This window comes from Heteronotia binoei, chromosome 9 (genome assembly GCF_032191835.1).
Source record: "Heteronotia binoei isolate CCM8104 ecotype False Entrance Well chromosome 9, APGP_CSIRO_Hbin_v1, whole genome shotgun sequence".
Lineage (NCBI taxonomy): Eukaryota > Metazoa > Chordata > Lepidosauria > Squamata > Gekkonidae > Heteronotia > Heteronotia binoei.
In genome coordinates this window covers 80,341,868-80,369,238 of record NC_083231.1, presented here as the reverse complement: position 1 = coordinate 80,369,238, position 27,371 = coordinate 80,341,868, and the positions used below count along the sequence as shown (strand labels likewise).

At 40.8% G+C, this 27,371-nt stretch overlaps 2 protein-coding genes across 2 annotated transcripts; one reads left to right on the top strand and one right to left on the bottom strand.

Annotated features, from left to right (window-relative positions):
- Positions 1-3,436: 3,436 nt before the first annotated feature.
- Positions 3,437-11,250, top strand: RPL7L1 (ribosomal protein L7 like 1). Its single transcript, XM_060246853.1, has 7 exons — positions 3,437-3,558; positions 4,130-4,238; positions 5,495-5,658; positions 6,044-6,181; positions 9,116-9,225; positions 9,582-9,796; positions 10,816-11,250. Exons 1-6 carry the CDS (start codon positions 3,545-3,547, stop codon positions 9,788-9,790), a joined length of 744 nt encoding a protein of 247 aa, XP_060102836.1. The 5' UTR covers positions 3,437-3,544; the 3' UTR covers positions 9,791-9,796; positions 10,816-11,250.
- A 2,802-nt stretch (positions 11,251-14,052) lies between these two features.
- On the bottom strand, positions 14,053-22,505 carry MAD2L1 (mitotic arrest deficient 2 like 1). Its single transcript, XM_060246852.1, has 5 exons — positions 22,153-22,505; positions 18,985-19,131; positions 18,358-18,478; positions 16,561-16,664; positions 14,053-15,536 (listed from the first exon to the last, which is right to left on the bottom strand). The coding sequence occupies exons 1-5, from the start codon at positions 22,223-22,225 to the stop codon at positions 15,364-15,366; spliced, it is 618 nt and encodes a 205-aa protein (XP_060102835.1). The 5' UTR covers positions 22,226-22,505; the 3' UTR covers positions 14,053-15,363.
- Positions 22,506-27,371: the final 4,866 nt, after the last annotated feature.

Genomic DNA, 27,371 nt, shown 5'->3' with positions numbered 1-27,371 from the left:
GATTTTATCATATTATTTACACTTAATGTATTACCTGTACAATATTTCGTGAACAACCCAGCCATATGCAGAGTTAGGCATGCTTAAACCCACTGAAATCTAGAAAGCTAAGAACAGCCTTATATTACAGTGTATTCCCAAGAATACTTTTTCTGGGAGTATAACCCATTTACAAACCTGAGCTGGAGTCTAAATAGAGCTGTTTAGGATGACACTGTTTAGTAAGCTGCTATTTTTTCCACCAAAAACCTAATTTGCAACCTGGGTATAATAATATTTATTGAACTATAAACTATAAAGATCACTGAGATAATGCATATTATTTCATTTCACATGTGCTACATAAATGCCAAGCATTTGCTATTGTCATCCTGTTATTTCTCCAAAGAATTTGGACCAAGGATCCTTCTCTTAGGGAATTTTGGAGTATAAAAACCTTTCCTAGTACTTCCATTCCCACCGGGTTCAATAAGGGGGAATGACTGGCAAGAACCCCATAATTTGAGAGAGAAAAATCTGTTCCAAAGTTAAAACCATTTATAAAAATTAAAACCTTAATGTAAAACCCTTCTAAATATGTAAGAATCTAGTATGAAGCATACAACATTAATTCAAAATTCAATTCTTAAACATTGTACACAGTATTTTATAAAGAATATCCTTGGATGCTCTTGTCAAGACCCAGAGAAATGGGTTGTTGCCAAGAACAGCAGTGAACAAGAATAAAATCACACAATTAAAACCTTTGTCCATCCACAGGAGCTAATGTCAGTCAAGTCTGTGATGAGCCTCTGACGTATCTAACAAATCTCAACCTTTATCAAACATACAGTAAGGCATGAACTCTGACTTAGTTAAAACAATACTATGAAAACAAGAAGCCCCATCTCTTCAAATAGCAACCTGTATATCATCAGTGATACTCTTTCTGTCATGGGGGAACCATGGAGATGCACAGATGTTATGACTTCGAGGCTGAAACTAAAAGAAGTCAACAATTTTTCTAGAGCAGAGTGTTTAGAAAGGGCAGGCTTGAGAAAGAGATGCAAAGCCTTATGGGGAAAAGAACCAAACAGAAATGGCTATAAGACAAGAATTGGCCCAGTTGCGCTTGGAATTCTGTCACACCTTCTGGATTTCCCACATTTCAGTAAAACAACCTAGTCATTATACCATACTGACTTTATTTTCTTTTGCTCAATTTGGGAACTTAAAACATTCTTTATTTCACTAAAACCTGAGTGAAAATGGCATAAAAATGAACAAATCCAAATATATGTATATATATTGCCTGCACTTCTTACTCTTAGAAGGAAACTTATAGAAGCTTCTTTACTGAAATGCAAAATTTGCTAATTTTGTATGTAATGTAAAAAAATCATTTTTAATTTTCATTATAGCAGAAAAACTGGAAGAAAGGTGACACAAATGGAAGTTGCCCACAAAACACCCTTTAATCTGAGCCCTGCTAATTAATGATTAAAAGTGAAATCTAAGAAGAGTTACACCATTGGATTCCATGGGCATAGAGGGGTGTAAATCAGTTTAGGATCGCACTGCAAATGACTTCTGTTTTATTCAAGAGTTTATTTATACTCATTTTTTCTACTTAAAATAAACACTCAATGTGGCTTACACTTTTTTTGTAAATAGCACAAAAATTCAATACAAAACAATTCAAAACATAAAAAGAACCCAGTTGGATCAGACCAGTGGTCCATCTAGTCCAGCATCCTGTTTCACACAGCAGCCAAACCAGTTTCCCTGGAGGACCAACAAACAGGGCACAAAGGCCATTATCTAAAAACATCTTTCAAAGCACCGGGGAACAAATTAACTTTAAAAAGGCCTTCTGGAACAACAAATAAGTTTTCAGCTGCTGTTGGAGGGATTCCAGAAAGGAAACCACATGCAGTGTGTGGGTGGGGGGAATAAGTCCCAGTAGTGGGGACAGCAGCTCAGAAAGCCCTTGTGAGAATTTCCATCTATGGAACTTCCTGAACTAGGGCTGCTGCAATAAAGCACCCTTGGCTGACCTAAGAGCAGAAGCCAGAACGTGTGGATAGAGGTGATGCACTAGATGACCTTTAAAACTCTAACTGGCTTGCATTTACATTATCATCTGAACTTTGTACAGTGCCCAAAAGCAAACTGGCAGTGTGATTGGGGAAAATTAAGAACAATGTGCTCACTGCAGTTGGTCCAACCAGTTGCCTTTTGGACCAGCCAATACTTCTGAAACATGTTTAAAGAGTGTGCTACAACAGTCCAACCCACATGCTACCAAGGCTTGTGTGACTGTGGCACCATCCTCCCTTCCAGAAAAGGCTGGAGCCAGCAGACCAGAGTGAATGGGAAGCTACCTATTATCTGGTCACCCAGAACAATGGAGCTTCCAGGATCATACTCAGGCAGCAAGTCTGAGCCTCCAAACCCTGCCCAACACAGATCAAGCTTCCAGGATCATACTCAGGCAGCAAGTCTGAGCCTCCAAACCCTGCCCAACACAGATCAAGCCCCTGTTCTCAGCTCTACTCTCTACCTGACTACATTTCTGTTTTACCTTGATTAACCAACTTAGCTGATTAATTAATGATTAGCTATGAATGAAATCTGACATATCCACATTTGGAAGTAAATTGAACAAAACAAAATTCACTTCTGAGTAAATACACACATAAAATTGCTCTATAATGTCCCAATCTCCCTTAAATTTGGTGGGATGGAAATACACAGAATTTGGTGGGACATAAATAGGTGCAGCGTTACATTTGTAGCTCTAAATTAAGTAGATGTAGAATACAACTTTGAGAAGCACAATCATACATTCTTCTGTGTTTGCTTCAATGAAGTCCTCAAACTGAAGTGCTCCAAAACGGAGCACTATCAATTTCAGAATGACTTGACTACTATGAAGTATTTATTAACTTTACAGCCCACTCAAAACGGTATCCACAGAAATCCCAGAATGTGTCCCATCCAGTCACGTACCAGATCCAGAGCTCTTGGCTTCACCAAAAGCATCAGGCCACACGCGGAATGAAGTTGTTGTCTTTCTAAAGAAGGAGCCTTTCTGAACTCCATCACACCTCCCCATTAAGCTTTTGTCCACAGGGGAACTGGTGTAGTCGACGCTGGCTACTGATTTCCGTGGGACTGACTTCCCAGTAAACAGACAGAGATTACGATATACACTTACCTGGGAGTAAGTTCTAAGACTTAACAGTGGGACTTACTCCCGAGTAAATGAAGGTGTTTTCCCTTCGCGCAGACACATCACATATAATTTTGGAAATCTGAATTGGGAAAAACAAAAGGACTTCACGTTATTGTAGCAAAAACTCTTAAGTAGTCTATACTCAACCTTACTAACGCTCCTTAAAACAAAACCCTTTGGAGCCTACCCAATAACCATAGAGACGGCAGCGAAAGCCAACACAGCTCCAACCGGATGTTACCGCGCGCATGCGTCTGGGAAGAGCGGCCATTCTTTCCGGGTTGTTTCTGCTTGCGATTGGGAACTGGAGCCTGAAGGAGTGAAAACATGGCGGAACCTGAGTGAGTGTTTTGGGGCGCGAGTAAGGCCGGAGAATCCGCTGTCATCCACGGCGCGGGCGGGTTGTGGTGGGCTTCGGAGAGGCTTGTGAAGTGCCGGGACGGTGAGAGGTGGAGGGGACTCATGTATGGCTTTGCTGTGGATGATCGGCGGAGGAAGGACAGGGTGTTACGAGGAGAGTTGCTGTGTATGTTTAGCATTGCTTGAGATGAGCGAAGTCCTGGAACTTGAAGCGCAGTGGGGCTGTTGGAGGAGGGTGAAGGGGCAGCCCTGAGAGCGAGCGTTATAAAGCTGGAGCTTACACTGACGTAGATGCCCTGCTTGTGTTGCTATTCCAAAAGAATTGTGTTGGCTTACGCATCATAAAAGCGAGGGTGTATTAAAGTATGGAAATAGCCAATAAATTTCATTTTGGCAGGTTTAGGATCGGTTTAAAAAATATGTATACATGTGATTCTAAAATTTGTATTAAATGTTTTTGTATACTTTATGTTTTTTTTCACCTGTCTGCTTTTAGTAGCTTGTTAGTAAATGTGGCTCCTTATGTATGATAATCTTGCTGTTTGTTTTTAGCTCTAAAAAGAAAATACCATTGGTCCCAGAAAACCTGCTAAAGAAAAGAAAGGCCTATCAGGCAATCAAAGCTACCCAGGCAAAGCAGGCTTTGCTGGATAAGAGAAAGGTATGGAGGACATAATGTGGAGTGAGGCATATTACTTTGTTTTACATGTTAATTCAGTAATTGCTGGCTCAGTTCTCTGCTTTTCTCAAGTTGGGGCTTAAATGTGGAACAGCCTTTTGTTTATGGTCCCTGTCGGATGTTATCCTTGCAGCCACTTTTAAAAAGCTTGTGTAAATCATCTTGATGCAATATTTATTTATTTAGGATATTTTTCTCTACCCCTGTTTTTCTCTCTTTTATTTATTTTATTTGAATTAATTTATGTTCTGCCTTTTCCCCAGTGGAGTCTCAAAGTAGTTTACACTGTTGTCCACTCGTTCATGTTATCCTCACAACAACCTGTGTGGTAGGTTTGGCTGAGAGTGGTTTGGCTGGTACTTGCTTAGCAAGCATCCATGGCAGAGTGGGGATTCTTAGCACTAAAGCAGAACAGACTGGGTGGCAGGAAGGTGGTTTATATTAGTTTTCCATTATTACTTTGATGCTTTCTAAATAAAAATGTGTACTAATTTGTTGCTATAATTGAAAAAATATATGAAATTTCATTAAATATGCACTAAATTCTTAAATATTTAGCTTAACATTTTTAGAAAACTAGATCCTGGTGATCCCAAATAGGGTGTGTAGCTTGACCTGCTGGTTGGCATCAGTGCTAGAAAATACTTTGTTCTGCATTCCTTTCTGCTTTAATTTATGCCCTGTCTCCTTGGTTATAGATTTCCCATCCTGCCTCACCCCAAACCTATTCAACTAAAAGCAAGTGTCAGTAGTAGTTACTGAGAAGACAGTGAATAAAAGATTATCTAAATAGTTCAGTGGAATACATTTAAATTTATTCCCAGCTTAAATTACAGTGCTACATTTATTTAATGTGACATAAAGGAACCCTTGACCTTTTGGTCTGAGTATTCAGCATGTAACTTTATAAAGAAATTGATTGATTTTTAAGGTATGTTTGATTTTGTTAATTTTGAAAATAAAATGCCATCTTGTTTAGTGGCATAGCTTTTATCTGTAATTCCCTTGCCCCATTTGTAGTCAGATCACTGATCACTCATTTGTTCATACAGTGTAATGTTGATTGTAAACACTTTGAGCTGAGATTGTCACTTTTGTATATCACCTCTTGCTTTACTTGTGCTATGCACGTCTTTAGTATTAAAATCATTTAAAGCTTTTCAAGTTTGAACATTGTTGTAATTATCTAATGTGCAGCAGTATAGTAAAATAACTTTTAAAAAATGTTCTGATTTTAGCATCAGGGTGGAAAACAGATAAAGTTCAAACGCCTTGAGACATTTGTGCATGACTCTCATCGGAAACGCAGAGATGATGTCCGCCTGCAGCGCATGGAACACAAACCTGGACTGATGCTACTACCCGAGGGACACAAGCTGGCATTTGCTGTACGGATTGTTGAGTAAGGAGCTGCTCATTATCACCAATCTGATTTTTTTCCTTCTGGCTTTTATCCCTCAAGTTTGATTCTAATTTTTGCTGGCTATATGGAAAACAAGAAGACTTGAATTGATCAGCTTTTTAGCAATGTGCATTGGTGGTAATGATAAACTTTGGAAGGGCTAAAGACTTAATTGAATGGGACACTTAATAAAAATAGAATGTCTACCCTTTAAAGAGTCTGAGATAGTATACCAAGGTTACATATACCGTTTGTACTTTCCAATCTGTAGGTTGATTCTGAAAGTGATCCTTTAGCATTAAGCAGAGTAATTAAGCTGTGGTATACAGGATTGTATCTCCAAGGTGGAAAAATTGGTAACGATTATTTTTTTCCTTTCATTCAGAATTAGAGGGGTGAGTCTACGGGTGCTGGACGTCATACAGAGGCTGCGGTTGAGAAAGATTTACAGTGGTACATTTGTCAAGCTGTCACCAGCATCGCTGAAAATGCTGCGGATTGTGGAGCCTTATGTGGCCTGGGGGTTAGTCTGCCTTTGATTTAGAATGAGTGGTGGTGGAGTTGTGAACTTGTGTGAAGACATATGAAGGAATGGGTCGGGGAAACATAATTACTTTGAAGAGCACTGCCTAAATATATATGTTTTACATCATATTAGTGGAGCTTTAGAAATATATATATCTGTGTTGTTGTTGACCTTGGAAGTGTTAGGGCCACATAGAGGCTACGTTTGCCTGATTTGAAGTCTAACCAAACCTTGCAGCTTAGTGATCAGTGCTGTAGATATTGTTTGATGTAAACTGCAGTAGTTCAAAGTGTAGCCTTACAATATAAACTTGTATAAGATGTAGTTTTATAGCATAAACTTTCCATCTTGCTATTGTGAAATGCCTCCATTCTCCAGATTCTGTTTGTCATGTTACTTTAACATAGGTGTTCTATGTCATCTTTTTTGCTTTTATCTTAAGTCTGGGCTAGCACACCCTTTGCCCAGTATCACAGCATATATGAATCAATTCAATAGGTTGCCGTTGCACCATTTATGTGGGCTGTTAAGGGTCAGTTCTCAGATAGGCAAAGAATGTATATTTCTGGAGGAGTGCATGCACCAGCTACCTTTATGTATATTTACATCCCACCAAATTCTGTGTATTTACATCCCACCAAAAGTAAATCACACCAAATTTAAGGGGGGTTGGAACGTTATAAAGCAATTTTATGTGTATTTAATCAGAAGTGAATTCTGTTTTGTTCAACTGTGAGTGAAAAATAGACATGTGTGATGGACTGCACTTTATAATCTCATAAGTGCTGTATAAACACGTAAAGGACTGTGGAGGTCTAATGCCTCACAAAGCCAGAAAACCTTGAGTGACAGTCTGCTCAAACGAATTTGATTGGTTAGTGGCGGTTGAGCAGAAAGATGGAAACTGACTACTGAAGAGTATTCAGTTTGAGTTTAGCCCTGGCTATGCAAAGTTTAACTCCGACTGAGGAGAGTTTAGCTCTAGCTGAAAACAGTTTCATACTGACTTAGGAATGGGAAGGTTGGCAAGGAGGAGTGGGTGGATCAGTGAAGACCCCCCCCCCCCCAAATTTGGGAAAGGGATAGATCTTCTAGGGGTAGGGAAGATAATAATTTCCCTGGCAATTGAAAGGAAAGTAGGTCTAAAGAGTGGAGTGAACCATGGTGTGTTTAGAGAAAGAATTTGAATACTTGGTTAATGTATCCCTGCCTTCTGAAACCTGAAGAGTCTGTTAAACTCAAGAAAGTGAAGTGGAATTTTTAAGAAACGCTGAAAGCAAAGCATCTCATCTCAAAGATTCTAAGAATGTGTGAAAACCTTTACACTCTCACTTGCTGGAAACATATGAACTGGAGTTTGTGATTATAATAAGTTACCTCAAAAGTCATTGATTTACTTCAGACATTTTACCCCTGATTTCACCTGACCTTTTCCCCTGTATGTTGAATAAAATATTTTATTTTTTAAATTTTAAAAAGCCTTTCATGTTCCATTTTCAGAAATTTAAGTTAAAGAGGTGATCTTAGAACATAAGAGAAGCCATGTTAGATCAGGCCAGTGGCCCATCCAGTCCAACACTCTGTGTCACACAGTGGCAAAATTTATATATATATACACACACACACACACACACATATATACACACACACACTGTGGCTAATAGCCGCTGATGGACCTCTGCTCCATATTTTTATCTAAACCCCTCTTGAAGGTGGCTATGCTTGTCTCTTCAAGTTCCTGCTGAGATAGCATCAGTATATAATACTGTGATAGGGCGGGACACTCAGACTTTCATAAAAGAAAAAATAAAGGCTGCTCAGCGAGAAAGGAAGGGGAAAAAACCGAGGGGAAGCTTGCATCTGAGTGAGGGAACAGGGCAGCATCACAAAATAGACATGGTATTAGACAATAGTCATATCTCATCTGTGGCTTTTGCCTATTTTTGTATTTTCATCTAAAACTAATTGCTTAAGGTTTAGCTGATACTGAATGGCTGTTATTCCATGGTAATCGGAACATTTGCAGAAAGTGGCAGCAGCCTTGTGGAAAATCATAACTCAAAGGAGGATGATACTTGCCCCTTCTCTTACTTCTCTGCAGTTTGCAGAAGACTGGCTTATAGATCCCTGCCACTGTAATACATTGATGCGAAAGTTTCCCTTTCCCAATAATTAACTTCCCCCTTTGGCCAGTAATTGTCTTCCCATTTTGCACAATGGAGGACAATTTCACTGGAAAAGCTGTGTACTTACACCACAAGATGGTCTAGTGCAGGGGTGGCCAACGGTAGCTCTCCAGATGTTTTTTGCCTACAGCTTTTTGGGGAGGGCCGGTGGCTCAGTGGTAGAGCATCTGCTTGGGAAGCAGAAGGTCCCAGATTCAATCCCCGGCATCTCCAAAAAAGGGTCCAGGCAAATAGGTGTGAAAAACCTCAGCTTGAGACCCTGAAGAGCCGTTGCCAGTCTGAGAAGACAATACTGACTTGGATGGACCAAAGGTCTGATTCAGTATAAGGCAGCTTCATATGTTCATATGTTCAACTCCCATCAGCCCCAGCCAGCGTGGCCAATGGCTGGGGCTGATGGGAGTTGTAGGCAAAAAAAACATCTGGAGAGCTACCGTTAGTCACCCCTGGTCTAGTGTATTTTTTATTGGCTCTGCAGACACATAGAAATTTGTGTCAAGGAAAAGAAAGTCGTTATCTAGAAGGAAGGAAAACGTGAGCTTAAGAAATATCTACTGTCTAGTTCAGCCAGCCAGTGCAGATAATTAGTGTTAGTACTTTCCCCAAAAGGAGAAGCCTGTACTGAAGTTGGGCAGATCAGCACTTGAAAACCTTCTGGCAGGTGACTGCATGCAGTTGCTGTTTCTTGAGATTCTTGCAGTGTTTGTCCTCCAACATCAGAATCACCAGTTTTGTATTTATGCAGATACCCCAACCTGAAATCTATTCGAGAGCTGATCCTGAAAAGAGGCCATGGCAAAATCGACAAGAAGAAGCTTGCTCTTACGGATAATGTTTTGATTGAAAAGCATCTAGGTAAGAGGGCACTGTTTAAGTAGGTTGGAAGACATTAACTTTGGAGCAGGTTGTGGTTCATGACAGTGTGTTTGTAAAGTGCCATCAAGTTACAGCCAACTTTCAGCAACCTCAGCTAGGGGCTTTGAAGGTGAGTGAAAAGCAGAGATGGTTTGCTGTTCCTTCCTCTGCAGTTTTTTTTTTTGCAGTCTCTCAAGCACTGTGACCCTGTTTAGCGTACAGTATCTGGATGAGATTGGGCTCTATCATGCCACCTTCCCTTCTTCATGGCAGTGTGACAGAACTGTAACTGCATATGGTTATGTTGCAAGTGAGACAGTGTTTTGAGCTTCTAATTTTTTAAAATTTCTCTTTAGGAAATTATGGTATCATTTGTTTGGAAGATCTCATACATGAAATTTACTCCGCTGGGAAACATTTTCACGAAATCAATAATTTTTTGTGGCCATTCCACCTATCGGTGGCTCGTCATGCTGCTCGCAATAAAATGGGGTTCCGCAAGGAAATTGGTGATCCTGGATTTCGAGGAGATGGGATCAACCAGCTTATACGGCATTTGAACTAGACTCAAGTGAGTGCTGTGGTGCACCATTGTGGATTTTTTTTCTGTGTGTACATTTCTTACTACATTTTCTTGTAACTTTTTAACTAGTTTGTATATTATTTTATTAGTTATTTGAGATAAAGTTTTCCTGTAACAATCCAAAGGCTCCCGCTTTCATGATGTATTCTTTTTGAATGAAAAGATTGCAAATTATAGAAATCAGTATCATCAAGCTAAGGTTTTAGAGCATGAAGAGAAGTAATTATTTAGTGTAAAGTTGATGCAGAAGATTCAGTCCTGATCATTGGAAATAACTTGGGTAGCAAGATCAGTTTCCGGAACACCATCACCATGAAGGAGATTTGTCTTCAGCAAACAGGCCACACAGTTTTAAGAAACAAACACATAGGGAGGGAGGGAGGGCAGAGCTGGCAAGGTCACAGGTGTCAGGACCTTACCAGGGTGCAACTTAACTAAATACCCTAATTTTCTTTATGAAACCTACCCCCCACCCAGGGTTTCTGGTAGCAGGACTTGTGGGGCCTGGCAGTTGAGTAAGGGTGTGGCCTCATGCTGCCCCTCTCTAGCTATGTGCCTGCAAAGTGAAGAAAATACTTTTGATGTTAGGACTTTAATTTTGCCTTTGAACATTGCACTCATTCTTGGAGTGGTGAAAACTAAGCAGTTGACCACACAAAGCCCTATTAAAGCTATATATAGGATTCCTGTGTTAAGTCTTTAGGATTCCACATACAGCTGGAGACCATCACGGATATCTTACGGAGAAGGTTGAAATGCCCAGTCACGATGTAAATCATTACTAGATCTTGTGTCTCTCCCTTCCCCTCGTCACAAAATAGTAATTGTCTATAAGAGGCAGTTCCAGTTGCAAGTAAAGTATTCCATTAAGTTTCTTTCAGTGCAATTATCTTTGCATTTAAAATCTATAAATTGTCACTTTTTTTCCAGTTAGTTCTTTCTGAAAGTGTTGGACTTAACTTAGGTACTTAATAAAAGTGGCTTGTGTATATTTTTTTGTATTTCAGAAACCTTTTTTATGAACACTAGCCAATGTTCTGGAAGATTTGTACTCTGTGATGTACATCTGTTCTTCAAAGATTCCTGGGACTGTGTTGTGTTCCACCTGAAAGTCTGCACGATGAGAACATAAATGAAAGAAAAACTAGACTTTAATTGGAAAATATCCCAGCTGTGACTTAAAAATTGTCCTATGCATTACATGGAATGCAGGCTACTGAAGAAGAGAGCTCAGAAAAGGGGAGCTCCTGTTGCAGCACCTTTCTCCGTATTAATATATACCTGTGAAGACCACATGGAAGCTTTGTATCCCAAATACTAGTTTTGGGGAGGGTTTTCAGAATATATTTTTTTCTACCACAGCTGTGGGAATACTTGGAAGTTAAGATTGTTCTTTGAAATAATCAAGGTTAATAAAGTTTTTGATAAAGTCTGCAATGTAACAAGTCTCCCCCCCCCCCTTTGAGTTTGCTCTTTTCTCACGGGGTGGTTGGCCTTGCCTTCTACTTTATAGACTGGTCCTCTTGTTTCCTTAAAATAGCAGACAGGATGAGTACTACTTTGGTGTGCAGAAGCATTTAAGTTTTGTTAATTTTTGGATGTCTTACAAACATGGAAACTTAAATTAGGAATGCTTTCATATATAATAAATCTATGCATTGCATACTTTTGAGCTGTAGGTAAAAGAGCAAGGGCAATGGAATGTACTTTTGAGAGAATATAGTTAGAATTGGGCAGTTTATAACTTGGATAGGTGTTGGTAGGAAAGGAAAATTAATTCACCTTTAGACAAGAGGTATGGTAGGGTATAAATATTTTAATAAAAATAGACTTTGATAAATGATGCAGTCTGATGTGGAAACAGCATAAATCAAACCCATGCAAATTTTTTCATTGTCTAGTTAAAATTAATTCATATGTATGACTATGCAATTCAGCATACAGTGCTACAACAGATACAGTTTTCTTGGATGTTGACACTATTCTATATTGGTTCCCATTCTTTTCTGAGTTCATGGACAAGCTTTTAAGCTTCTGTTCATTATAGCTCTGACTGCACAATGTTCTTAGCATCATCTCTCTTCACAAAATGTACACAGCATACTTTCCATTTTATTAAGGGAGGGGGCTGCTTTCTTAGTCAATGTCACTTGCAAGTTTCAAATATAGCCTGGAATATGTCAGGCTCAAATGCTGGTGAAACTTCCTTAGGCAAATGTGTAACGTTATTTGTGGATCATATCAGAACATAACACAGATTGGGAAGAACCTCCGTAGAATTTTCTGCTGTGGCAGCTATTAGTTGTTAAGTGGAGATGGAAAACTAGACTTTTTTCCCTTACTACATTCAGCTGAATACTGAAAATCCTAGAATTGTATTAAGTACAAATACAATTAGGTAACAGTATTCAAAACAAAACCTAGAAATAAGCATGTGCAAAAACAGCCATCTGGAGGAAAAGGCAAGGATTGCAACAGGGAAGATTTTAGTGGATTTATGCCTGTCTACATCTGTGGTAGCAAAACATGCTGTTAATGTCATCTTCATCTGTAATTTTGGAATGCAGGTATATAAATTGAGAATATATATGTAAAAATGCAGTGGCTGCTACAGACAGGAAAAAGCTGGAAGCTTTTGGAACCCTTTGTATTTGTTACAGATTTTCATCAAATTTGGCTGCCCAATCACTAGGTTTGAAACATCCCTGGATAATTTCTGATTTTTTTTCCTCTCCAGCGTAAGAAGTGTTAAGTCCTACCTTTTCTTCCTGTTTAACCAGTTACCAATCTAGAAAAGGGTCTGTTTTTATCCTATACCTATTCAGAAGCTTTTGCTGAATAGTTTAGTAAAACTATTTTTGAACTCCAGGTAGATAATATTTATATCCACACACTTAGATTTGATTCAAAGACACTTAACAATAAAAACATTTAAAAGGAATAAAAGTAAAAGGAGGGAGGGGAAAGCCATCAAAAGAAAAAAAAATATTTTTCACTCACTTCCCCTCCCATCCTTTTTCTAAAGTGATGCTTGCTTTGCTTTTAGAATAGTCTGTGAAGGCCTGTGATGCATTTTTATCACTGAAGCTACACAGGCCTGTCTTGTGCACAGCCTGAACAGCAGAATGTAGTTATTTGTTGGACGGATAGGGTTCTGATATGACAAACAGATCCTAGTACCAGCCATTTATAAGCAATTTTTCTCAGCTATCTCATCTTCGTGCACAGCATCTTCCTCACAATCATTGCCTCCTAAGTCTTCAGGATTCTCCACACAAACAAATAAAAGATCTCAAGATCATAGCTAGAAGCATTTTTTGTCTCCCCTATCTCCCATTAAACATTCAGATTTCTTGAGAAAAAAGCTTACAGTTTTGTCATTTCATCTTAAATGTTATTACATAGACTATGTTTCTCTGGACCACCATAGCTACCTGGAATTTTTCTTTGTTGATGCTAGTAGTCCTCAACAGTGATCTAATCACCCTTAACTATGTGGGGAAGTGCTTTCTTGGCTGTATTTGGAGTAATTATATTAGGTCTCTTCCTTCTGATTCCTTTAATCATTCCTTTTTACATGCTGTCCACAGACTCACCTTTACCAGGTCTGATCTTTAGTAGGAGGTAGATAAGTTTTAACATCCAATATGGAAACTTGCATCCAAAATGGAGGAAACGATGCAAGATATTAGGAAATTTTCCTTTTGCTTTTCAGAGCATCCTGACCCTGCCAACTGTCATACTCCCAAATTTCAGCAAGTGTCTTGAAACTGAAGTTCTAAGACAGAAAATGCTGTCTCTGCAGAATTTATTAAACACCCTATGCTCAAATGGCAATTTGTACCAATCTTTTACACCTGCAAAAGTACCCAACTTACACAGAACAGAACTGCAAGAATTGGTGAAGGGAGTGATGAACAGGTCACATGTGTTACTTCTTCTATCTTAAGCAACAGCACTGCTTTAGATAAGGGCCAAATGAATACCAGCACCCGCAGTCATTCCTATAATTACTATTTGCTAGCTTGATTTGGTGGGATATTCTGACAGCCCAGGCTAATAAATGGATGAAAGACCTCCAGAGAATACCAGGATTGTGAGGCAGAGGCAGGCAATGGCAAACCATCTCTGAATATCTCTTGCCTTGAAAAACCATAATCAGGTTACCATAAATCAGTTATCACTTGATGGCACTTTCCACCATCACCAGGCTGATATACAGTAATCAGTTTAACACAGCAGGATTCAAACAGTGACTAGAGACCATTTTTATTAAACATTTAAAATTAGATTGCAAAGGTACATACAGCAACTGAATAAGCCATTCCTTGTTTCCTCGACTAAGAACTCACTAGATCTTAATTCTCTGCAATAGGATCCTGAGCAGTTTACATAATTCTGTTCTCTATTTCATTCCTACAGCAAAACTGAGGTAACTTAGCTGAGTGTCCATGGCTGGCCCAAGTCACCCAGCAAGCTTCCATGGCAGAGTGGGAATACGTATGTACCAGTCTCCCAGATCCCATGCCAACTCTCAACCACTAAACAACCATGCCTTTACACAAGCTAGTCTCTCAACCCACATATCCACTAGGAAGAGAACTGGTGGTGGTTTTTGTCATACTGTTTTCACTGGTGAGTCATCTCAAGCAGGTCTCTGGGGAGGATGTATATAAATTCCCTAAATAGCTGAAAGACATCATAGAGCATTGAAAACAATATTTACATGGTAAGCATTATCAGCCGCTTCACTTTCTAACATCTAGGTTACCATAGAAGAGCAGCAAGCACTTACCACCCCCTACACAAGACATATTCTTCCCTCTACGTTTGATATTGTTGCTAAATTGCTGCTGTGTTTAGTTATGACACACAGGATAAGTAGATGCAATGATCAGAAGCACAAGAAGCAGTCCCCATACATCACTGGTTGATAGACGAGTTGAAAACTCTGATTTTAAAGGCTTTATTCTACAAAAGGCTGCAAACATTAAAAAAGACATTTGGCCAACGTTTACAATAAAGCATCCCTGTTCAAGAGGAAGGGAAAAACCCAGGCTGTTTAGTAGACAGAATTAGAGCAGACACCCTAACTCCTGTAACACTTTTCCCTCTCAAATAATTATGCTGCTTCTATATTGTGCAAATGCCACAATGAGAAACAAACACAGCCCCCAGGACTGTTAGCCTATACATCCACAGTATTTCTCCACCAATGTGGTTCAGGGTAAAAACTCAGCTCTTATACTGTGTTTTGTTCTTGAGGAATTTCTTTGTTGCCATTGCTTAATCCAGGTTGAAGAGAAAGGTGTTTTCATTATCAAATCTGAAGCAACTAAGCATGCATCGGGAAGATAGCTCCAGGCAAAAAGTCTCTGTGGTATAAGCAGCAATGCCCCACTTACCAAATGTAGACATGTATGAAGTGCATTTTTGCTCTTGACATTATTCAAACTGGACTACAGTAAATTCCCCAGGATCTGCTCAGAATATGATTACAACTGGCTATGATAGTTTACAGAAAGACAACATATATAATGGAGACATTTGCCCAGTCAAGGAAAGGAATCCTTTTTGTAGGCCACCGTACTGCTGACCTTGTGTATCGTAGTTGTGAAGGAACGAAGACGGACTTCTTCTGAATTAGCAATAAACTGTGGACCGGACTCCTCCCATTTTTCTGGAACTTCCAAGTCTTTGTCTGTGTAAACTAGTAAATCAAATGCACCTGTAGGGAAAACACCTATTCTACTATTACTGCATCTGTATTTTGATGATTAGTATAAAAGCAAGTTGCACTGGCTTCTACTATAAGTGTGTAAAATGTGAAATTGTAGAGAAAACTATTCAGATTGATCCTTTGGAGACCGCCTTTTTCCCTTCTTCCCAGAAGCCTAGAGTGTAACTTCATACTAGCTCTACTCAGCACTGCCTAATAACCAACTGTCAGCATATTCTAGCAGATGAAGATAACTGGTCTTATGATGGCTGAAACATGTTTTATCCCTCCTCTCTTTTTGTTTTTTAGCATCCTTTCTGATGAAACTCACGTGCTGTTTTACTATACTTTTGCTGGACATAATGTAAAGGTATTATGTAAATTGCTTCTGGACTTTTATTTAGACTAACAGGGCTATCTGGAATGTGACCCCTTCTAGATTTTTTAGAATTATATTTTTTACCATTTATGTAGTTCAAAGCATGTACATAATCCCGTTGACTTACTTAAAATTTGGATTTCATTTTTTCTTCCAATGTGCATTTACTTGCTTTAGATATTGTATTTTCTAACAAAATATAAATAAGTATATTTAAGTAAAATATAAACATCTCAGAGTTCAGTAACCCCATTTAATTCCATGTTTTAAATTGTAATCCAATTCAGTGGCAGCGCTGGCGTATTGTTATTAGCTCACCTGTCAAACAGTTTGAGATGGTCTTTGAAGCTTCCGGAATATGCTTGGATTTATCCTTACAGAATAGCATGGGTTTCAGACTTTGCTACCTCACTGTCTACCTGACTGCTGATAAGCTATGAATGAGTTAAATGGTAGTGGTTCCAATGCAGACCAATGATCTATGTTTTCACAGAGGTCTTTGTTGAGACACTTCCTTAAAGCAGTTAGTCATAAGTACTTGCTAGTATGTGAAAAGATACCAAGATGCAATACCTATTTTCCTTGCTTTATAGCCATGAACAAGTCCCCAAAGACATTTGGTATGTCAGTAGCATGAAATGACAAAATACTTACAAGTAGTTTCTAACAATGGAAGAAATGTCACTGTAGCTGTTATTTGTCTGATAACAGATTTAATTTCATCCTGAATAGCCTTCTGAGATTTCTCTCTTGGTGCACTAAAATAACAATACAAAGTTGTCAATAAAGTTTGACAAGATGAATGGATTTTCGCCCTTATCTCTGTATTACTTCATTGCCTCTGATGATGTGCTCTCAGGTTTATGAAAGTTAATGAAGCAACACATTAATCTTTAAACTGCCATGTGACTTCTTGCTTTTCCTACTGCTGATTAATAGGATCAAAGTTCTGGTTTGAGCTTCCTTTCATGGGAGTTGTCTATATAGAATGAGTGCCAGTTGTTAAATTATTGCACACAGGTGTTCCCACTGAGCTTTGAGCTTTTCAAGTTGGAGATCAGTTGTGTGTTTGTGTAGGTGGACAGGATATGCAAAATATGCAATTTATAATGTTAAAGAACTCTCAAAGACATACAGCCCCAACTCTCTGTATGAGACTCAGTGCTCCAAGCTAAACCATCTTTGCTGTACATGTTGTACACATACAGCTTTCCTGAATTTCAGTGTTCACTGGGCCAATGGTTGCCAAGGCACCGACCAAATGCTTTTAGAAAGCCAGCATGACTCTGTGGGCCTCTTCTGCAGCAGGGTTTCTGATTGGCCATTGGAGATCTGACTGCTGTGCAAATTAAAATAATGTTTCAGCAGCTGCTGCCAGCACAGTGTTGGCTTATTGCCTCTCTCTCTCCTCTTTCCTGTTGTGATTGTTTAAAATTACTCCTCTTGCCCCTTGCACTTGGGCTTCCTGTGTGTGTCTTCCTCCTGTGGTGACCATTTTGTGGTTGCGCCACAACCCTGTTCCAGAATTCAAAGATGCCCACTGATTCAAGTGGGGACTAGAGTCATGCTGTCAAATTTTGGCTAGCAAATTCCAACCGACAAACACTATTATCCATGTCAGGTGCCTAACTGGTAGCTTCTGGAGAATCTCTTATGGATTGTACCTTCCTAGGTACAGTTTGGTGTAGTGGTTAAGTATGCAGACTCTTAATCTAGGAGAACTGGGTTTGATTCCCCACTCCTCCATTTGCAGTTGCTGGAATGCAGCTTGCAGTCATAGCTCTCGCAGGAGTTGCCCTTGAAAGGGAAGCTTCTGTGAGAGCTCTTCCAGCCCCACCTACCTCACAGGGTGTTTGTTGTGGGGGAAGAAGATAATGGAAATTGTAAGCAGCTCTGAGACTGATTCAGAGAGAAGGGTGGGGTATAAATATATGGTTTTCTTATTCTATACATCAAGTTTGGAGGAGGCAGTACTATTCATTCCATTTGTTGAACTGAGTGATGGAACCCAAGGAGCAGAACCTTATCAATAAATGTATCTTTGTTATAAAATTTTACCCTTAAGATGTCCAACAAATTACTGCTCCCTGTGCTGAAGGCATTTAGGGTTAATTGCTGCTTCTTTACAGTGTCATGCTTCTTTAATCCGTTCCTCTTTATGATAGCAATACTGACTTGTTTAAACTTGAGAGAAAATGTTGTTATATGTTTTTTTTATCCCCCCCAGCACTGTTCTGCATATGGTAGATTATAAAATCCAAGATAAATAAGTACAAACAAATACATTTAAGACCCAGACCCAACAATACTTGTAAAGTAAAGGCCTTAAATGTGGCAAGTATGGTTTTTCTGCAGTTTAAGACATCAGGGAAGGGGGATCTGAAGAAAAAGCCAAATGAATGCCCACGTTTCTCCTTTGTTTCAAACAACCACCACCACAATCACACTTACTTTTCATTCCTTGCAGCTTTGTCACATTCAATGTCAAATTGCCACCTTTCAAGAATTTCACTGGTTTCCTTACTGGAGATCACCACAACTAGTCGCTGAACTGAGCACTCGGTGAGCCATTCTGAGAAGGAAAGGAAAAATAGTTTTCTGGAAGTCACAAACCAAGATTTTAAGAACATTTCTATTATCTAACAATTGTTCCTTTGAATCAGAAATCCCACTAATTTCCCACATGTGATCAGGACCTGTATTACAGCAGTAAAGATTTCATGCTGTGGTTATGGATAAGAAGAAACTGTTGCATCCATCTCATACAAATTTTGGGCACAATTCTCCCCCCCCCCCCCGCCAGGGAAACCGTGAGAAATTTAAATACAATCTCATACCTACCATACAATGATGAATGTGTTAGGACAACAAGAGCCATAAAAATAATTCCAAGGGCTGGAATTAATTTATGAAGCACCTGTCTCCATTACTGATGCACATTTTCTTAAGATTCACCATTCAGCATACAGATGACATTTAAATGGTAAACTGAATTACAGAATTTATAAATGAGATGTCACAGCTGAGGCAGGTCACTGCTTAAAACCTACTGATTAACCATAATTTAAACCAAAGTACCTTTTAGCTGTCCTACTACATTGTTCAGATAGTTTTTAAGCTCAGAGTCTGCAGTTACAAGCATAGTCAGTCCATATTTCTGGACATGCGTAAAGGTTTCAGCTGGATAGATCCCACGTTGGTATAAGATACTGTTGATGCCATAGGCTGAAATAAAGAACATATGAGGAACTTTTTCACATGCTACAATACAGAAGAACTGTTCCCTTTCCTATGTTCTATGTTCCCTTTCCGTTCTATCAATTGCCTGTTAGTTTTTGGGCATTGTGAAAATGTTGGTTCTTACCTTTAAGATCCTAAACAGCTTGAGGCCAGGGTACCTGAAGGACTGCCTGTTCCAATCACTATGCAATCTCACAAGGTAAGATCCTCCTTCAAGTCCTGCTCTCTATGTCCCCCCCCTCTACAGAAATGTGGCAGGTGGCAAATGGAGACAGGGGCTTTTCAGTGGCAGCACTTCACCTTTGAATTTCCTCCCCCATGAAGCTTGCCCAGCACCTTCTTTACTACCTTGAGGCTACAGGTAAATACACTGCTCTAAACCCAGGCTTTCAAGTGAAGGGTTCCATCTTTTAAAGTTACTGCTTTTATGGCCTTCTTCTAGTCTGAGGGCAGGTTTATGATTGATTTATGCTGCTGAATATTGTTTTTTATCTTCCTAGTAGATACTACCTTTTATACTCATTTTAATGTGGATGATTCATAATTATTTTATTCTTTTAATCAGTAGACTCCTGTAGGGGCAGCATGTAAATTTAAACAAGTCACCTATTTCTAGTTATAAATACTGCATGATCTTGTTTTCTTGGAGCAAAATCTATGGCAAACTAGCCTATTGAGTGGCTCAACCTGCAAAGGCCAGGCAGCTCTACAATCCATACTATGAATTAGAAATATTCTGCAGCAACTACTTCCTTGTAAACACATCATAATTATAGGCAATATCTGTGCAGTAATGCATTATTATTTCACTTTCAACACATCCTTCTAAAGCTAGTATATATGGCTTAACTGCCCCTGTTTTATTTTCACAACCATGCAGTCAAGCAGTTTGGTCTGAAAGTCAGTGACTGGACCCAGGTTGCCCAGTGAAGTTCAAGCATGAATAGAGATTTGAATCTATGCGTCTATCCAGCCCATCTGCCATTCTATCTGTTACACCACAGGCATAGTTTACAGCATAATCTCAATCCTGAAGCATAACAAAAAACAACAAGAAGTCTTCTATATTTAATATGGTAAATCAAAGGAAATAACTTAAAAACATAAGAGATCTCTTCAAAACCTCACAGCCTCTCTCTTTTGATACATTGACAGTTTGTAGCTGTTTCTCAAAACAAAATCACTCAGATATGGGACATTTTACTGTACATCCCAAATATCTTCCCCTATAACGACTCAGCTACAGAATGGATTACTGTAAATTGCTCTATGTAGGCCTACCCTTGAGGCTGACCCAGAAGCTCCAACTGGTACAAAATGCAACAGCACAGGTCCTTACTAGAATTCTATACAAAGCCCATATCCATCCTGTGGTCTGTGAACTGCAGGATACCAAATCAGATTGGCTTCTGGTAGAGTACCAGATAAGATTTGTATTGACCTTTAAGGCCCTTAACACTCAGGGACCTATACACCTTTGGGATCACCTTTCCTGGTATACCCCAGAAAAATGTTACGCTCAACAGATCAGAACATACTGGTGGTCCCTGGCTTGAAAGAAGTCCAGCTGTCCTCAACCAGAGCCAAGCCATTCTCTGCCCTGGCTCCTACCTGATAGGACTCTCAGCCAAACAACATCCGTGCCCTGTGGGATGTGCTACAGTTCCATAAGGTGTACAAGGCAGAGATGTTCTGTTAGGTGTTTTGGTTGAGGACAGCAGTGGTCCTGTCTGGGCATTCCCACCTCCTTGCCCTTTCCCACACAAAATAGCAATGTTGCAAGGGTTTTTGTCATTTTTAGTTACACTGCTGTTTTTATTGTTTTATCTGCTTTGAATTGATTTTATAGGATCATGCTGGACCCCAAGCCTGGTTCTACTGCAGAGGGCAGTTGATACATTCAATAAACAAATAAATGTAAAGCAAGTAATTGTGTTCTCTCACATGATCTCCTATGTTTGTAAATTCTAGATCCCCAGGGGGGGGGACACCAAGGCTCAGACCTGGTTCACACAAGCATGAAAGGAAAGATCTCATTTTGGGAAAGGGCATAGCTCAGAAATAAACCATCTGCTTTGGATGCAGGTCCCTGGTTCAATTCCTGTCATCTCAACATGATAAAGCAGCAGATGATGAAAAAGACACCAGAGGCCCTAGAAAGCCACTGCCCATCAGAGTAGACAATACTGACTTTAACAGATGCATGTCTGACTCCGCATAAGGCAGCTTCATATACACTTTTGCCCTGCAGTGATAATTTGTGTGTGTGGGGGGGCTTTCCCCCATACTTAAAGCTGGAATCCACCATCTGTAGCTAAAAATGGCATCATCCATTCTAGACTCCCAAACTCAACAGAGATCGTCTTTTTAATGGCAGAAGCTGTTACTGGAGGCACATCACATGCTCCCCACCCCCAGGCAAAAACAATGAAATGCATTCCTAGACCAGAAGAAAATGGTTAATCTCGCTCAGCACTTTTGCTTCCCGACAACGATCAGCCTTTGGGATTCCGAAAGTGAAAAGGTGATCCCAAAGGAGAAAAATCATCCCGGGGGAAAGTGTGGCCGTGCACTCCTTGAACAGCTTTTGTTAGCCTTTACGGTCTCCTGATTTATTTGGTCGCTTTCAAACAACCCGTCTGGAATTACCCTCAGGTGAGGACCAGGTACGCCGCTTCTGAACAAGAAAGCTTCCCTTTCTGAGCCGGCAGCTCCAAACGGGGTCTCCTCGTGAGGGACCAGCAGAGCGAGGACGAGACCCAGGGGGACGCCTGGCTTCGCAGTGCATGCTCAGAGGCGGTTTCTCTCATTATTGCAGGACAGGGCGAGAAACAGAATCGTAGAAAGATGCCCGAGGCCCTTCGGCAGTTCGCCCCATGAAGCCCTCATCTTGGACGTCCTCCCCTCTCCGTTCTCGCGGCGGCACACGACGACAGCCGCCTTCCTCCTTGCTGCCTCAAAGGAAATGGATTCCTAGTTCCCCACCCCTCCTTCCCCGCTACTCACAGAAAAACTCTGCGACGATCTCGGCGCTGCCCCTCAAAGTGATACCCTGCTCCCGGCTCTGCTGCTTCGCCATCGGGAACACGAGGCCGAGCGAGGCACCACTTGGATTTAAAGAAAACAGGAGGCAAAATCTCACGCAAAGCCGCAGCCCAGGAAGCCCTTTTCTAAACTCCGCGTGCTTTTTTTAAAAAGTAGACTAGAGGCGTTCCCGCCAGCCGATTCAAACTCTTGACCCCGCCTCCCCCACACGCACGTAAGATAACGTAATACGCAACACGTTAGCTCCCACAACGCAGGCGCACTATGGGAAAGCGACGCAAGCTGTTTCTCCGTCAGCTTCCAGAGGGCTGTTTACCTGTCGTCTTTATCGCGCATGCGTGAATGTCATCGGTTTTGTTATGTCGCTGAGGAAGACGGGGAGAGCGGGGGTTTTCTGAAATGGTCGTTTTGTTGCACAGACAAGTAGCATTCAGGGATTCAAAGTACACTGAGATACAGGAATCAAACCGGTCGTGGGTGGGGTAGGTGGCCATACAGGGCTTCCCTGATTTTTAAATTCATCTTTAAATCTTTATAATAAATTTTTCTTAATTCTTGTTACAATAGTTTCACTAAACAAATTAACTAATGGGAAGCAGCACTCTGGTTTAAAATGGCTTGGCTGAATTTAAAACACTGTTCTGTATTCTGAACATGCTTTACAGTAGTGTAGAAGGAAGTTTGAGATCAACAAAGTTTTAATTCTGCGTTTGTATTTTTCAAATACATTGACTCAGAAGTCCCCAACCATTACATATAGTGAGGAGGGTGTTGCCAGGAAGGGCTCATTATAGTCAAGATACATAAGCAACTGAGCAATAAATATAGCTGTTTGGATTAATTCAATTGGTAATACCTGTGAATAGCAGCAAATTACAACACAATAAAAGTTTAAAAGCAGATGTGTCAACTGAATGTGACAGCATTTGTCTCGGCTTGGCTTCGTGAACGAAGATTTAAGAAGGGTGCAATAGTCCACGTTTGCTGCAGGCTCGCTGGTGGCTGACAAGACCAATGTGGGACAGGCAGGTCCGGCCACAGCGGCTGCAGGGAAAAGTCTGATTTAGGGTTGGTCCTGTAGCAGTGCGATTCTTCCTCAATCTCCTTTTGTCCTCAAGACCAGCTATGCGTGCGTTCTCAAAGGAAGAGACAGCCTGGTGGATGGTGTGCCTCCATGCTTTGCGATCTGAGGCTAGGTCAGACCACTGGTGATGGTTGATGTGACAGGTGCTAAGGGATTTCTTCAAGAAGTCCTTGTACCTCTTCTTTGGTGCCCCTCTATTTCGATGGCCGGTGGAGAGTTCGCCATACAGGGCAATCTTGGGAAGGCGGTGGTTTTCCATCCTAGAAATATGCCCTGCCCAGCGCAGCTGCGTCTTCAACAGCAGTGCCTCAATGCTGGTAACCTCCGCCCGCTTGAGGACTTCAGTGTTGGTCACAAAGTCACTCCAGTGGATGTTGAGGATGGTGCGAAGGCAGCGCTGATGAAAGCGCTCAAGGAGTCGCAGGTGATGACGGTATAAAACCCACGATTCGGAGCCGTAGATGAGGGTTGTCATCACAACCGCTTTGTAAACATTGATCTTTGTGCCTTTTTTCAGATGCTTGTTGCTCCACACTCTTTTGTGCAGTCGGCCAAATGCACGGTTTGCCTTTGCCAGCCTGTTGTCAATCTCCTTGTCGATCTTGGCATCTGAGGAGATGATGCACCCCAGGTAGCTGAACTGCTGGACTGTCTTCAGAACTGATTCACCCACAGTGATGCAGGGGGGGTGATAATCTTCCTGGGGTGCAGGCTGGTGGAGAACTTCTGTCTTCTTCAGACTAACTTCTAGGCCGAATAGCTTGGCAGCCTCTGCAAAGCAGGACGTCATATACTGCAGAGCTGATACCGAGTGGGAGACCCCCCCTCTTACCTGGGGGGTCCATTGTCTTAAGTGTTGTGATAACTTAATTTAGCAATCTCCCATTCAAGTCTGTTTCTGAAATTCCTTTGTAATAAAACAACTACTTTGAGGTCCCTCATTGAATGTCATGGAAGACTTGCAGTTTTGTGGTTCTTGGTGTCATATTTGTGTCCTTTGATGTAGGTTTTGACTTCTTTGCCCTCTGTAGAGAACTGAGGGGTATTGTTAGCATTTAATGGCATGTTAGAAGATGAGCAAGTAAATGAGGTTGAGATGGTGTAGTTCAGGGGTGTCAAACTCATTTATTATGCGGGCCAGATCTGACATTGGCCAGGGCATGTGTGTACCTATTTAAGATTAGGTAGCAGAGAGATAAATTTTATCAAGAACACAAATATATATTTTTTTAAATGTAAAACATGCTTAAAACATTAGTACTCATTGATGTTAAAGGTGCTTTCTTTGTTCTCCCATGGGATCCAGGAAACTGGGCAAAGAAAGCTCTGGCTTTCCCCAGGGGACTGGGTGGGGGGAGCCTCAGCCAATAGAAGGAAGAGAGGCTTGGCTCAGTAGCTCTGCTGTGCAATTGAGAGAGCCTGGCAAAGCAAGCTATTCCTCCCATCTTCCTCCCCAACGGAGGGGCCTCAGCCAATGGAGAAAATAGAGGTTTTGCTCTGTAGCTCCTGTGCAATTGAGCAAACCTTTCAAAGCAAGTTGAGATGCAGAAAGAAGCAAGAGAGGGGGAGAAGGAAGCAGATGGCAGTCAGTTGCTCAGGGGCTTGATAGGAGCCCTCCAAGGACCTGATTCAACCCCCAAACTGCATGTTTGACACCCCTGGTGTAGTTGATGATGTTAGGTCCAATGATTGTGTTGTCTGAGTGTTTGTTGTTGTTCAGTCGCACAGTCGAGTCTGACTCTTTGCGACCCCATGGACAAAGTCACACCAGGCCCTCCTGTCTTCCACCATCCTCCGAAGCCTGCTCAAATTCGTGTTTGTTACATCAGTAACACTGTCCAGCCATCTCATCTTTTGCCATCCCCTTCTTCTTTTGCCTTCTGTCTTTCCCAGCATCAGGATCTTTTCCAGGGAGTGCTCCCTTCTCATTTAATGGCCAAAGTATTTGAGCTTCAGCTTCATCATCTGACCTTCCAGGGAACAGTTTGGGTTGATTTCCCTTAGGACTGACTGATTTGATCTTCTTGCAGTCCAAGGGACTCTCAAGATTCTTCTCCAGCACCATATCTCAAAAGCATCTATTCTTCTGCACTTAGCCTTCCTTATGGTCCAGCTCTCACAGCCATACGTTACTACTGGGAATACCATCGCTTTTGTTGGCAGGGTGATGTCTTTACTTTTTATTATACTGCTCAGGTTTGCCATAGCTGTCCTCCCAAGGAGCAAACGTCTTTTAATTTCATGGCTACAGTCACCATCTGCAGTGATCTTGGATCCCAGAAATGTGAAGTCTGTTACTACTTCCAAATCTTCCCCTTCTATTTGCCAAGGTGTGATGGGGCCAGATGCCATGATCTTAGTTTTTTTGATGTTGAGTTTAAAGCCTACTTTTGTGCTCTCCTTTTTCACCCTCAACAAGAGATTCTTTAGGTCCTCTTCACTTTCTGCCATTAGAGTGGTATCATCTGCATATCTGAGGTTGTTGATGTTTTTCCTGGGAATCTTAATTCCGGCTTGTGCTTCATCCAGGCCAGTATTCCACATGATGTATTCTGTATATAAATTAAATAAACAGGGTGACACTATATATCCTTGTCGAACTCCTTTTCCTATTCTAAACCAATCAGTTGTTCCATATCCTGTTCTGACAGTTGTTTCTTGACCCTTATACAGGTTTCTCAGGAAACATGTGAGGTGGTCTGGTACTTCCATCTCTTTAAGGACTTGTCACAGTTTGTTGTGATCCACACAATCAAAGGCTTTAGCGTAGTCAATGAAACAGAAATAAGACGTTTTTCTGGGGAGGGACGGTGGCTCAGTGGTAGAGCATCTGCTTGGGAAGGAGAAGGTCCCAGGTTCAATCCCTGGCATCTCCCAAAAAAAAAAAAAGGGTCCAGGCAAATAGGTGTGAAAATCCTCAGCTTGAGACCCTGGAGAGCCGCTGCCAGTCTGAGAAGACAATACTGACTTGGATGGACCAAAGGTCTGATTCAGTATAAGGCAGCTTCATATGTTCATACTCCCATGCTTTCTCCATAATCCAGCGAATGTTGGCAATTTGATCTCTAGTTCCTCGACCTCTCCGAAACCCAGTTTGAACTTCTGGTAGTTCCCAATCTACATACTGCTGAAGCCTAGTTTGTAGGATCTTTAAATGACCTTGCTGGCATGTGAAATGAGTGCAATGGTGCGATAGTTTGAACATTCCTTGGCATTACCTCTTCTTTGGGATTGGAATATAAACTGACCTTTTCCAGTCCTGTGGCCACTGTTGCATTTTCCAAATTTGTTGACATAATGTGAACAATTCTTTAACAGCATCTTCTTTTAAAACTTTGAATAGCTCAACTGGCATACCGTCATCTCCGCTCGCTTTGTTGTTAGTAATGCTTTCTAAGGCCCATTTGACTTCACACTCCAGGATGTAGAGTCGCCTTTTAGGTTGTTGGAAGAGGGTTTTGCTATGACCAGTTTGTTCTCTTGACAAAACTCTATTAGCCTTTGCCCGGCTTCATTTTGTTCTCCAAGGCCAAGCTTGTCAGTTGTTCCGGTTACCTTACGACTTACAACTTTGGCATTCCAGTCCCCTATGATGAGGAGGACATCTTTTTTTGGTGTTAATTCTAGAAGGTGTTGTAGATCTTCATAGAATTGGTCAACTTCATCCTCTTCTGCATCAGTGGTTTGGGCAAAGACTTGGATTACTGTGATATTGAATGGTTTGCCTTGGATACGGACCGAGATCATTCTGTCATTTTTGAGATTGTATCCCATTACTGCCTTCCTCACTCTCTTGTTAACTATAAAGGCCACACCATTTCTTCTATGGGTCTCTTGCCCACAATAATATGGCATATATGGCAAAATAACATAGCAGCAAAGTTGGGAATCTGGGTTTATTGCAAGCTCTGGTCGACATTCAAGTTAGATGTATTATTATGGGTGAGAAGTTTAAGATTGGAGGGAGGGGCTGTCTGTGTGCTGGAAAAGGTTTGCCCCCCCTGTACTTGTGAAAGAGAGCTGTCATTATCCAGTAGAAGTTGTAAGTTGCTGATGATGTGTCAAACTGTTCTGAGTTAAGAGCTAAATGTGACTA

Excerpts from the sequence above, each read along its gene's own strand:
- RPL7L1 (XM_060246853.1), top strand. Across the intron at positions 5,659-6,043 it reads TTTGCTGTACGGATTGTTGA|AATTAGAGGGGTGAGTCTAC; the intron begins GTAAGGAGCTGC and ends CCTTTCATTCAG. Across the intron at positions 6,182-9,115 it reads GAGCCTTATGTGGCCTGGGG|ATACCCCAACCTGAAATCTA; the intron begins GTTAGTCTGCCT and ends GTATTTATGCAG.
- MAD2L1 (XM_060246852.1), bottom strand. The coding sequence starts at position 22,225 with ATGGCGAAGCAGCAGAGCCGGGAGCAGGGTATCACTTTGAGGGGCAGC. Across the intron at positions 19,132-22,152 it reads GATCGTCGCAGAGTTTTTCT|CCTATGGCATCAACAGTATC; the intron begins GTGAGTAGCGGG and ends TCTTTATTTCAG. Across the intron at positions 16,665-18,357 it reads AAAGCTGCAAGGAATGAAAA|TGCACCAAGAGAGAAATCTC; the intron begins GTAAGTGTGATT and ends TTGTTATTTTAG.